This window comes from Crocodylus porosus, unplaced genomic scaffold (genome assembly GCF_001723895.1).
Source record: "Crocodylus porosus isolate Cpor-Errol unplaced genomic scaffold, CroPor_comp1, whole genome shotgun sequence".
In the NCBI taxonomy this organism is placed as follows: Eukaryota; Metazoa; Chordata; order Crocodylia; family Crocodylidae; genus Crocodylus; species Crocodylus porosus.
Genome location: NW_017728907.1, coordinates 55,419,985 through 55,431,442, shown reverse-complemented (window position 1 = coordinate 55,431,442; position 11,458 = coordinate 55,419,985). Strand labels below are relative to the sequence as shown.

Genomic DNA, 11,458 nt, shown 5'->3' with positions numbered 1-11,458 from the left:
AGCTGACTTCCTGCCCTTTGGGCAGGGGGCTGGACTCGATGATCTCCCGAGGTCCCTTCCAGCCCTGATGTCTATGAAATCTATGCCATTTGATGAGCATGTTAGCATATGATTGGATATTTTGAATAAATTCCATTCCTTAGCAGAATGGAACTCCTAAATGTTGCTAGTTTTTCAGTCTTGATTTGGTTTGGCTGAGATGATGGGGGGCGGGGGCGTAGGGATCAGGCATCACTGTTTAAATGTTATGTATGCAGTGGTTTAGCCTTTTTGAATGTCTTAAGTGGCGTAGATTTGAAGTTTATTTCATAGCATACTGACTGACGCACCGAAACAGCTTTTAATGTGTGCCAGAAATTGATTTTTCCAGCAGGCATAAAAAGTCTATAATTATATACATTGTTATGATTATATAACTAGTAAAACTTGAATTTTAGCATTGTTTTCTTTTTTCTTGAACAGAGTGTAGAAAAACTCGAATTAATAGGAATGGATTTTATTTGGAAAATTGCAATGGAATCCCCTGATGAAGAAATTGCAAATGAAGCCATTCAGCTGATCATAAATTATAGCTATATTAATTTAAATCCTAGGCTGAAAAAGGTAGCTATATTTTTTTATGTCAGTTTTGACATGCACAGAGGTTTAGTACTCTGCATACTATAACTGGTCATTAATTTGGCCATTTCACACTCGGTTTTAAAAATAAAAATCTAATTTACTTGTCCTTCATCTCTTAAGGATTCAGTGTCACTACACAAGAAATTTATTGCTGATTGTTATACGAGATTAGAGGTAAGTGACAAACTGAAATCCCATTTTACCTTGATGTAATTTTACTTAAACAACTCACCGTTTTATCTAGCACTTTATTTGCTAAACAAAAAGTCGTCCATGATCTAAACAGTGTAACCCTATTGTTTCTCCCAGAATATTGCAAGTCTATCATAAAGAAGAATTTACTGGCTTTTACATTTTAAAATAAACTACCTTAAACGAGCACTAGAATAATGAATTGTGGGAAAAAAGCTCAAGTTTTTTTTAATGAACGGGGATTTTCCTTTCATGAGCCACCACCCCTTAGTGAAGGTACAAAAGTAATACAATGTAGCTGAAACTTTAAAGTAACACAATAAAAGCTTCAATCTCCATTTAGTTCTTGCTTTTCTTCACTGAAACATACAGTGCAATATATGTATAGCTCTACACGTGTCTGCCTTTATCTTCTAGGCAGCCAGTTCAGCACTTGGTGGTCCAACATTAACACATGCTGTTACGAGGGCTACAAAAATGCTTACAGCAACTGCTATGCCTACCGTAGCAACATCAGTACAGTCTCCCTACAGGTATGTCTTCACTTAAGAGGATAAACATACGACAAATGTCTGAGCTTCTTCCTACACAAGTTTAAATGTGAAGTGCAGTAAGTTTTAGTGTGACAAAAAAATCAGCTCAGTATAGCCTCAGGTTTTGTATTCCTTATCTGTCTACCCTGTAAGATTGGATTTCTTTGCAGATTCTCAGGGTGATTCAACGTTGCCAAGCAGGTCATTGCAACAAACAGAGCTCCTCAGCTTTTCTCTATAGCACTTTACATCTTTTTGTCCAAGAAAGGTGGTTAAGCTGTTTTCCTTCTATTCCTAATTGAATAAAACATGTTAAATGTGCTCTGGACACGTTACCAAATTGGACCCTTGAAAAGATGAGGCATAGAAGTACCTCATTTGTGAATCCCAACAGGCTTCAGTAGGAGATAAATGCTTTGCTCAGCCATGATGACGGTAGATATGGGCATGGACAAGTAACAGCATTGTGAGCACCCTGGGAACTTTACTGGTAAAATCTTAGGCTCTGAAGTGGTTATAAGACTGTTTTCTGTATGCAATCTTTGGCATAGGCAGCTAAAATATACTTAAGTACTTCTGTTGATATGGGCCTTTTAAATCTCTGCTCTTAGTATTAGAGGTTGGACTTTGCTCCAATCATCCTTTTAAAGCAAAGTTTTGGGGGTATTTTTGAAGTAGCACAAATGAGTGTATATCATAAACTAACACTTGCAAGCAGTAACCCAACTTAGCTTATCCTGCTAAGAGGAATAGGCAGGTTTCATAATGCTTCTGTCTAGGGACAGGTGTGTGGCTGTTTACAATGGTAGCTTTTCAGCGGCGTGTTTCAATTAATATTTAATTGATTTCCGAAAAGTCTTTATTTTAAAAGCTTGTATAGGGAATCGGGTTGGAAGTGTAAGTACTGAAGTCCTCTAGGATTGTTGCTGCTTTTCATGCACTCCACCTGTGGCATAGAACAGGAGTCAGCAGCATATGGCCAGCCCATGAAACCATTGGATCCATCCCTCAGAGCTGGAGGACTTTGGCTATGCCTGTGCCCATGCTTGTGCTAAGGCCAGGCAGCTTCCAGCTACAAATGACTGCTGCTTCTCCCTGTTCTCTCAGCTCTGTTCTGACATAGCCTCATGGTTTTAGTGGCTGGGGGATTTGCCTATGCCCATGCCAGGGCTAGGCAAGTGGGAGCTGTGCCTGAGCTGCCAATGCTTGTCCCAACCCCTGTTCCCTGGCTGTGGTGCAGGTGCTTCTTCCAACCCTTGGGTAGCTACCGGGACCACTGCAAATTGTTTCTATACTGCTGCCACCTCCGGAACACCACACCTGCCACCTGCAGCATGGGTACAACTTCCAGCCAGTGAGGAGTTTCACTGAGGCTGGGCAGCTTCCAGGTCTGCCCATGCTGTAGCTGGAGGCAAGGAGGGGGGAGAGAGAGTGGGGAGAAAAGGAGCAGCGTAGACACGGTTTGTACCTAGTCCCAGTGCTCCTCCCCACTAGCTAGTATCTGTGCCCATGCTGCAGCTGGAGAGTGGGAGGGTGGGGAAAAAAAATGGTGGCACAGGCACAGCTGCCTAGCTGAGCATGGGGAAAGCCTCCCACCGCTGATGTGCTGCCAAAGCTACTTGGCCTGCATTAGACCAGAGCCAGGTTGTTCCAGCCCACTGCTTTTAAAAGGTTGCCAGTCCCTGGCATAGAAGGTGGTAGGAGGTGGCTTCTTATCCTTCAGGGATCTAATGGTTTCTAAACCTGTCAACTTTAGTGTCCAGGTATAAGAATGGGCTCTCTAGACATACTGTGCAGTGTCTCAGACATGATACATGAAGTGCGTACAGTGCAAGGTTTTCACCCTACTCTACCAAAGCATCTCAGTTTAGTAGACCTAGACTACTTAGTCTCCACCAAATTTAGTCCTTGGTTTTGCTGAGTACTAATCTGTGATGGTGACCTTTGCCTAAGCCACTTACTCCCTGCTTTTATTTTGAACTCAATCTCTAGGTCAACTAAACTTGTAATAATTGAGAGGCTGCTACTTTTGGCGGAACGCTATGTGATAACCATAGAGGTAAGGTGCTTGAATATTTATGTCTTTGTCTCATAGCGTGATAAGAAACCTTTCAGTATTTTAATAGTGCTGTAAATTATTCAGATCTATGCTATAATCCAGTAGAATCCTTGTTACAGCTCACTGTTGTAAAAATATTGTCTGTCTCTGTAGGATCTTTACTATGTTCCTCGAACTATTCTACCTCACGGTGCCTCTTTCCATGGACATCTCTTAACGCTTAATGTTACATACGAATCTACCAAAGATACCTTCACTGTAGAGGTATGTCTGTACTGGTTACATATATCCTACTGCATTGATCATTTTGTTTGTGAAAGTTTAGTACTCTCTATTTGTGCCCCATCCTAAGGATGAATGAATTACAATCTGGATAAACATTTTACATGGTGCAGTTAGCGTGCTGGCTAGGCCACAAAGCAGCCCCTGCACTGAAACACCCTTGTCCACCAGCCAGCCACATCAGCGTCTGCACATGCAGTGCTACAGAGTTTATTAGTTTACTTCAGCCTAATACGTAGACACATGCCCACTGTTTCTAAAAATGTACTTAGACTTAGGAAGAGGATGATGATGGAGAAACTCATGTAAAGAATATTAATTTTCCAGGTTTTGTTCACTTGGCAGTATCTGATATCATTTTCACTGTTTCCCTATATAGGCAGTCTCCCTTGTGGAAAATATTCTTATACATAGCAGGGAAGCAGGGAAAAAAAATAATAAACTTTTAATAGAACGTTAGAGAAGGTCAGGCCCTGCTGTTTAATCAGCATCCACCAGACTAACATTGTATTTTACAGGCTCACAGCAATGAAACTGTGGGAAGTGTCAGATGGAAGATAGCAAAGCTGCTGAATTCTCCTGTGGATAATATCCAGATATTTGCAAATGATAGTCTGGTATGTTAATTAACAAGTAATCTAATGAACTTGATTCTTGCTACCAGAACTAAGTGGTAAATGCTTTGTTGCAGCTCACAATAAATAAAGATCAGAAGCTGCTCCACCAGCTGGGCTTCTCAGATGAACACATGCTAACAGTCAAGACATCAGGAAGCGGAACCCCATCAGGGAGCTCTGCTGATTCCTCAGCCAGCTCCAGTAATAGCAGTGGTGTCTTCAGTTCATCATATGTAATGGAACAGGTACAGTATAATAAGCTGAAACCTGCTGTGACAGGACACTTTCCGTGAGCTAGTCTTTGCAAATGTGGTGACGTTGTAGCTCACGCTTTACCCCCTTCACTTCCAAAGACTGATTTCAAATTCTGCTACATATGAGAATTGAAAAAGGGGGGTGTTTCTGGCTTCCATTTGTATCTATCACAAAATCAGTCCAGACAACTTGGATTTGAATAGCATGGGTGCTAAAGATCAGGATGTTTTGTATTTTGACAGAAGCAGAGATGAAAATGACTGAGGCATTGTCAGTCAGTGTTGTAATCCACTTGATTTGTAGAGAAAATCTTATGCAATGCCCATGTGCTTTGTGGGTATGTGATCCTTTGCGTAAATGGGAGTGGGAGGAGTGGGGAGGAGAGAGGGAGGGAAGGGAAGATTTTAAAAAAAACAATCCTCTGGGATTGAGTAAATGCTTTTAAGGGAAGGTTTCTTTTATTACAAATTGAAATTAAAACAAGATACTTAAATCCAACCCAAACTAGATTTAAAAAGTGTGGATGTAGTGACTGCATTACTTGTGTACTTGAGCATATAAATACCTATTTATTAGGTATTTATGGTAAATGCAAAGCCTCAGACTCAAGCAAATGCAAGTCTCAGTCTTGTTTCATTATTTGATGACATGCAGGCAATTAAGTGTAAAACCTCAGGAGTTTTTCTGGAACTCTTTGCCAGTAAAACTCAAGTATGTGAAAGAAAACATCTGAGAATGGGGGAAGACTAGAACACCTCTCTCATTGTGCTCCAACTCGGAGTTAACAGCTGGCCTAGAGAAGTCTCTTGTCTGAGGTAGATGTAAAAATAAACAGAAATAGGTGTATGGAACAGCAAATGATTAAATATTGGAATTCAAATAATGTCTTGGGCTAGAAAGCTGATGAGATTTCCCTGGGTCAGATTTTGTATTTGGGTCAGTTGCTTCAATGGAGAAGTCCATAAACTAGCTTAGAGAGGTAGGGGGAAAATCTTTATAATTGTGTTTCTGCTTAATCCTCAGGAGAAATCCCTTCCTGGAGTAGTAATGGCTCTCGTGTGTAATGTATTTGACATGCTGTATCAGCTTGCCAACCTAGAGGAGCCAAGGTAAACAAGCTAAATGATTATTAAACATTGGAGAAATGCTGTTACTGCAGAGTCCAAATAGCTGCCTCTTTAAAAATAATTCCAGAAATATGCAGACTCCAGTCCGCTCTGTGGCTCTGAATCCTATCTTATGTGGAATAAACTGCTCTTAACTTGCAGGATAACGTTGCGAGTACGAAAGCTTCTGCTGTTAATTCCTACTGACCCAGCTATTCAGGAAGCACTTGATCAACTAGATTCTCTGGGAAGAAAGGTATGAATTAAAATCATACAGAGTTCTTGTTCATATAGGGTAAAGATTATTTTTTAAAACATCCAAATTGTAATACTCTGTCAGGGTACTCTTATGCAAAGGTTCAGGGTATGTAAAACTTCAATGATAGCAGCAAAAGGTTCTCAAGGATTGAATGATTTATGTCTAGCTGTTTTCCAAATGGGGCTGTTCCTGGATTTTCAGAAGATCATGTTCAAAGGCCTCCCTTTCGGTGAAATCCACTGTCCTAAAAGTGCTGCTTTTTCTGTGCCTTTCCTCTTTTAGAAAACACTGCTGTCAGAATCAAGTTCTCAATCTTCAAAATCCCCCTCTTTGTCTTCAAAACACCAACACCAGCCCAGTGCTAGCTCAATACTGGAAAGTCTCTTCAGATCTTTTGCTCCCGGCATGTCCACCTTTAGAGTGCTCTACAACTTGGAGGTAAGAAAACACTTGGTGTGCCTGTTTTCTAGCACTTAAACCATTTGAATCCTAAAAAGATGTGTTCAGTTACTAAGAACCAAGTACCCTACACTGAGTTCATTATATAAATCAAGAACCTAGGAAGACTGTGGTAACGAAAGGGTCCGTAAGTGTAGAGCTTGAAGTTTGCTTTAAGGTTGCTGTAAGATTTCCCTATAAATCTAGACCTCTATCACTGCAGTTGTAAAACGAAGACATACTTTTTTGTTAGTATTTTTCTGCCTGTGTAATGGAAGATCTTTAGCCATTTATTTGAATCTTTCACTGGATCTTCAGAGGTGCTGGATACTTGCAGCTCTTTTTAAAAAGTGAATAGTTCTAAACATCTTTGAAAATCAGGCTGTTTTCAGTTTGATACTTTAATTGGATTATTTTTACCAGAATAAGGAATGTTGACAGTTTGGAAGCTAGGGAAAATGCTAGCAAAAATTGTGGCAATGTCCCTGTGAGAAGAATTCTGACAAACCCAACTAGGAGGACCAAGAGAAGCCTTTTTTTTTTTTAAAAAAGAGACAGACAGACAGTGGGTTTTACTGTAGTTCTAAAGACACCCAGGGTTAGTGCCATAATGGACACAGGCTCAGTTGCAGGAAACTAGTTGTAAATATTCCATTCACTTTGTGCAATGACTAAAAGCCTGTGGTAGATTATTGATTTCTAAATGTATTCCTGAGAGCCATGTACATCCCAGAACTCCAAAAGATTTAAACAGATTCAAACCCCACAAGTGTACTTTTTTTTTTCCAGAGTTTCATGTGTGGGCATTAAATAAAAAGAGAATGCCAAAGAATTCAGCCAATAGGTCATTGCTAAGAGTCTTCCCTCTCTCTCTCTCCCTGCACTGGGAGACAGAGTAGTTTTAAGTGCTCTTATGGGATAACAGTTGTCAGCAATGAGTCATACTGATACAGTTAGGACATTTCTTTACAACACCGTTACAGATGTCTGGATCATAAATTACAAGCTGGGGGGTCCATTGTCAATGATAAGTCAAATTCTTAGTACAATTAAGGGTACAAGTATCCTCTGTCACACGCCTCCCTCTCCACCCTTCCCCCCTTTTGAACAAAGGCTGATGCTCTTATTGCTGGTGTCTGGGAAAACTGCTCTTTGAGTCTTCTAATTATTATTTGCCTCCTTCACTAGTTCTCCATTTTTTTCCTGTATGCTACAACCAGGTTGCATTTTCACTCTCTTCTAGCAGTGATGAACAGTTGGGTGATTGTGACCCATCCAGGAACTTGTTCATAATTCCCATATTTGGAAGGTGCAGTGTAGGAGGTCATCCTGTTGGATGCTCAGATTTCATTTTACAGAGTGATAAACATCTAATTGATCCATATACATGAACAATAAGAAGAATGTTCATATATATGAACAATAAGAAGAAAAATTTGCCCTGTACTGTATAGCAGCTATTTGCCATGGGTGGGAAACTTTTTCAGAGAATATCTTTTCTGCTTCCTTTACTATTTTTTTACTATTATATTTCATGCCTCTCTTACTAGTAAAAGCTTTGAAAGAATGTAACTTGAATAGCTGCACAGTCTCCTCTCTCAGAGGGAACAGGCAGTACTGATTATGAGGTGAGTCTCTAGTGTGTCTAAAGTGCCAGGTACATAATTTTTGTCTACATGGGTTATAGAATATTTATACTTTTGCATTTTTCAGGTTCTGAGCTCCAAGCTGATGCCAACTGCAGATGATGAAATGGCAAGAAATTGTGCCAAATCTTTCTGTGAAAACTTCCTCAGGGCAGGAGGATTAAGGTTAGTCCTTGTAAATGCCTAACTTTTTTCCCCTGTGACACCTTTTTCTGGTCTGTGCTAATGTATAATTTTGAAGGAGACTTTATCATATTATATGCAATGTAGGATGCTTACGTGGCATTTTATTCAACTACATCCAATCCATTTTTGCTTTTCTATTTAAGAGCTATGTGAAGATTTACTTTCACCAGTAATAACTGAACAGCTTTTGTATTTACAGTGCAATGTGCACGGCTTTGCACTCTGATTCAATGATGCATTCTTAGCAGAATTAGTTTTCTGTTTTCAGGGCTCCTAATGCTGTAGCCGGTGCTTGGGTGCTAAATACTTGGCCTCATTTCAGTTTAGAATGATGTTGACATTTCACAGTTACCTCAGGAGCTGGTCTTTTTACCAGTTTTAGCAGAGGCTGGAATCGGGCACTGAAACTAAACTTTACTCCCTAGAAGTGGTCCCTTCTGTGGGGAGCTGAGGCACAGAATGCAGTTGGAAACAGCATAGGGATATCATTTCCAAAGGTGTGAGTCTGGTAACTGAGGATCTGTACAGTCTGGCAGTAACTGAGGGTCTGGTGACAGAGCGGGGGGAGGGGAAAAACATACTTGCTAAAATACTGTATTAAACAAAGCCTTTTGTTTTTATTTTTCAAGCTTGGTTGTAAATGTGATGCAGAGAGACTCCATACCCTCAGAAGTGGACTATGAAACAAGACAGGGAGTCTATTCCATCTGTCTACAACTTGCCAGGTACGGGATTGCTTTTCATTGTGTTATAATTGTACTTACTCTTTTTATTTACATTTGTAGTCATTGGCCTAATGTCACCAAATATAACCAGTGCTTTGAGTACTTCAATGAAGCTGATCACCAATTGTTGTTCAAGAAAAGGCCTGACTTCTTTTGTGTTCAGGTTCTTGCTTGTTGGCCAAACAATGCCTACCTTACTAGATGAGGATCTCGTTAAGGATGGAGTAGAAGCTCTGTCCTCGCGTCCCTTCCGTAACGTGAGCCGGCAGGCTAATAGACAGATGTCTATTTGTGGAACGCCTGAGAAGTCATCCTACCGACAGCTGTCAGTATCTGACAGATCCTCCATTCGGGTGGAAGAGATCATACCTGCTGCCCGAGTTGCAATCCAAGTAAGCACAAGTTTTGCCTAAAGTACAGTGCTCTCCAATAAAAGGTGAAGATTAAACTTGTTTGACGGAGAACTGCAGAAATTAGCATTTAAGTCTTGGAGAAAATCCAGGTCTTCACCCCAAAGCTTACCCTACTTTTTTTTAATTAGTGTCTCTAACAGATCCATAATATATTGAAGTAGTAAACCAATGATGTGACTAATCACTGCTTTGTCAGGGTTGTTGGAAGACACCCAGACATAATATAGTGCTGCTGTTAATTTTCTTTTACATATGTTCTGTTTTCTGTCACACTGTACAGTCTGTAAAATCAGAGGGGAAAGGGTGAAGTATTGGATTGAATTATACACCCAGAAACCAGAATTTAGAAGGTGACCAGGTTCCTGTTTGTCAGTGTGGCTAAACACTGTGCTGACTTGATTAAAATCTCCCCAGAGTTTCTAATAACCAATATTGCTTTTAACTGTAACTTTATAAGAATGAAACTTCATCATTAGCCTGGGTGGAGCTGTTGTGGGGGCAGGGGGACAAATATACCTAACTCCAGTAAAGAGAAGGGGGTTCACCATTTGCCCAACATGCCCGGAGAAGAATGTTTAGAAGCACACCCCATTTGGTTCTTCCAGTCTGCAGCCAATACTGCATCAAACCCAAAATGTGAAGCTGGTCTAGGGGCAGCCTCCATATCTGCTCTTAAGATGGCCTGAGAACAACTAATGACATACCTGTTGACATACCTGTGTTCCTAAACACTAAGAATTAGCATTTCTTAAGGCCTAGTCTGGGGGTGGCTCTGTGGTATAGCACACTTGTATAAAAGAAATAATTTGACCCCTTTTTCTACTATCTAATCTAAAGAAAACTATGAACTGTTTTAGTGGTAATACCATGTGTTTTAATGTAGAGATCTCATATTGGTGCTTCCCTACCTAGCTGGTATGATTTGAAGTTAGTCTGCTTAGCTCCAGATGCGAGAAAGGGAGACAAAGCTGATGACTTTCAAGGGAGCCATGCAAAATTCCCCTTAAATAAGTCTTTGTATCATTGGACCAATTAATGGGAGAGAGACAGAAATGATTGGGAATTCATTGTGGAATTGATTCATGATTGGGAAGATTGCCCTTCCTCCTAATTAATGGATGCTATTTATGAGGCAAAGGTGTAACTACTTCTTCCTGTTTCTTCAGACTATGGAGGTTAACGATTTCACATCTACGGTGGCTTGTTTCATGAGACTTTCTTGGGCTGCTGCTGCGGGACGGCTTGACCTAGTGGGGAGCAGTCAACCAATAAAAGAAAGCAACACTTTATTTCCTGCTGGGATTCGAAACAGGCTCAGCAGCTCAGGTAAGAGAATCATCCTTACCAAACTGAATCATCCAATCCAAACAAAAAGCAGTCCCCTTCAGTAGTGTGACACTTAAGTTATTCAGAGTTGAGCTAACTTAAAATTGATACTCAAATCTTGTGCTGTATTTAAAATGCACTTAAATACGGAAGTATTTTTTAAGAGGCAAAATGTTGATCAGAGTCTGAAAATGATTGATTTTTAGCATTTGTTTCTCACCTGTTGCAGGAAGCAATTGCAGTTCAGGAAGCGAAGGAGAGCCAACAGCCCTCCATGCTGGAATCTGTGTGAGACAGCAGTCTGTATCCACCAAAGATGCTCTGATTGCTGGAGAGGCCTTGTCTCTGTTAGTTACGTGCTTACAGCTACGCAGCCAGCAATTAGGTATGGAGTAGACTCTGATAGGTTTTTTTTTTTTTAAATATGAATCAATGCACTTTGTGCTTCACTTCTTACTGAAATTTCTTCTACTGGAACCATCTCAGTTTAAGGCCATAATTTAATAAACCAACTAGAAAGGAAGGCACAAGCTTTATTGTACGAGATGAAACTTTGGATGGCATAGTGATGTTATACATTTATCAGAATAATCAGGATACAACAGAAGTCTTAAATTGTGATTTCACTTGAGGGCTGATGTGTTTGGGATGATAAATCATGTGCTTGCATATAGCTGAGAGTTGCTTTTGATGAGAGCAGATGACTCTTAAACATTTGAGATTAATTCTACCCTCCTGGTAAACTGTCATGAATCAACTGCTGGTGTAGATATACTGCTCTTGTTAAGTACACAAACTAT

General features: G+C 40.2%; 1 protein-coding gene across 1 annotated transcript in view; it reads left to right on the top strand.

Moving 5' to 3' along the window:
- The window catches only part of USP24 (ubiquitin specific peptidase 24), an 89,420-nt gene that overhangs the window by 44,719 nt on the left and 33,243 nt on the right, over positions 1-11,458 (top strand). Inside the window, exons 21-35 of the mRNA XM_019531490.1 lie at positions 463-603; positions 742-795; positions 1,231-1,346; positions 3,339-3,405; positions 3,559-3,669; positions 4,206-4,304; positions 4,379-4,549; positions 5,583-5,668; positions 5,828-5,921; positions 6,207-6,362; positions 8,076-8,173; positions 8,824-8,919; positions 9,083-9,311; positions 10,499-10,658; positions 10,888-11,043. Coding sequence (XP_019387035.1) covers positions 463-603; positions 742-795; positions 1,231-1,346; positions 3,339-3,405; positions 3,559-3,669; positions 4,206-4,304; positions 4,379-4,549; positions 5,583-5,668; positions 5,828-5,921; positions 6,207-6,362; positions 8,076-8,173; positions 8,824-8,919; positions 9,083-9,311; positions 10,499-10,658; positions 10,888-11,043 — 1,834 coding nt within the window. The remainder of the gene's footprint in view (positions 1-462; positions 604-741; positions 796-1,230; positions 1,347-3,338; positions 3,406-3,558; positions 3,670-4,205; positions 4,305-4,378; positions 4,550-5,582; positions 5,669-5,827; positions 5,922-6,206; positions 6,363-8,075; positions 8,174-8,823; positions 8,920-9,082; positions 9,312-10,498; positions 10,659-10,887; positions 11,044-11,458) is intronic.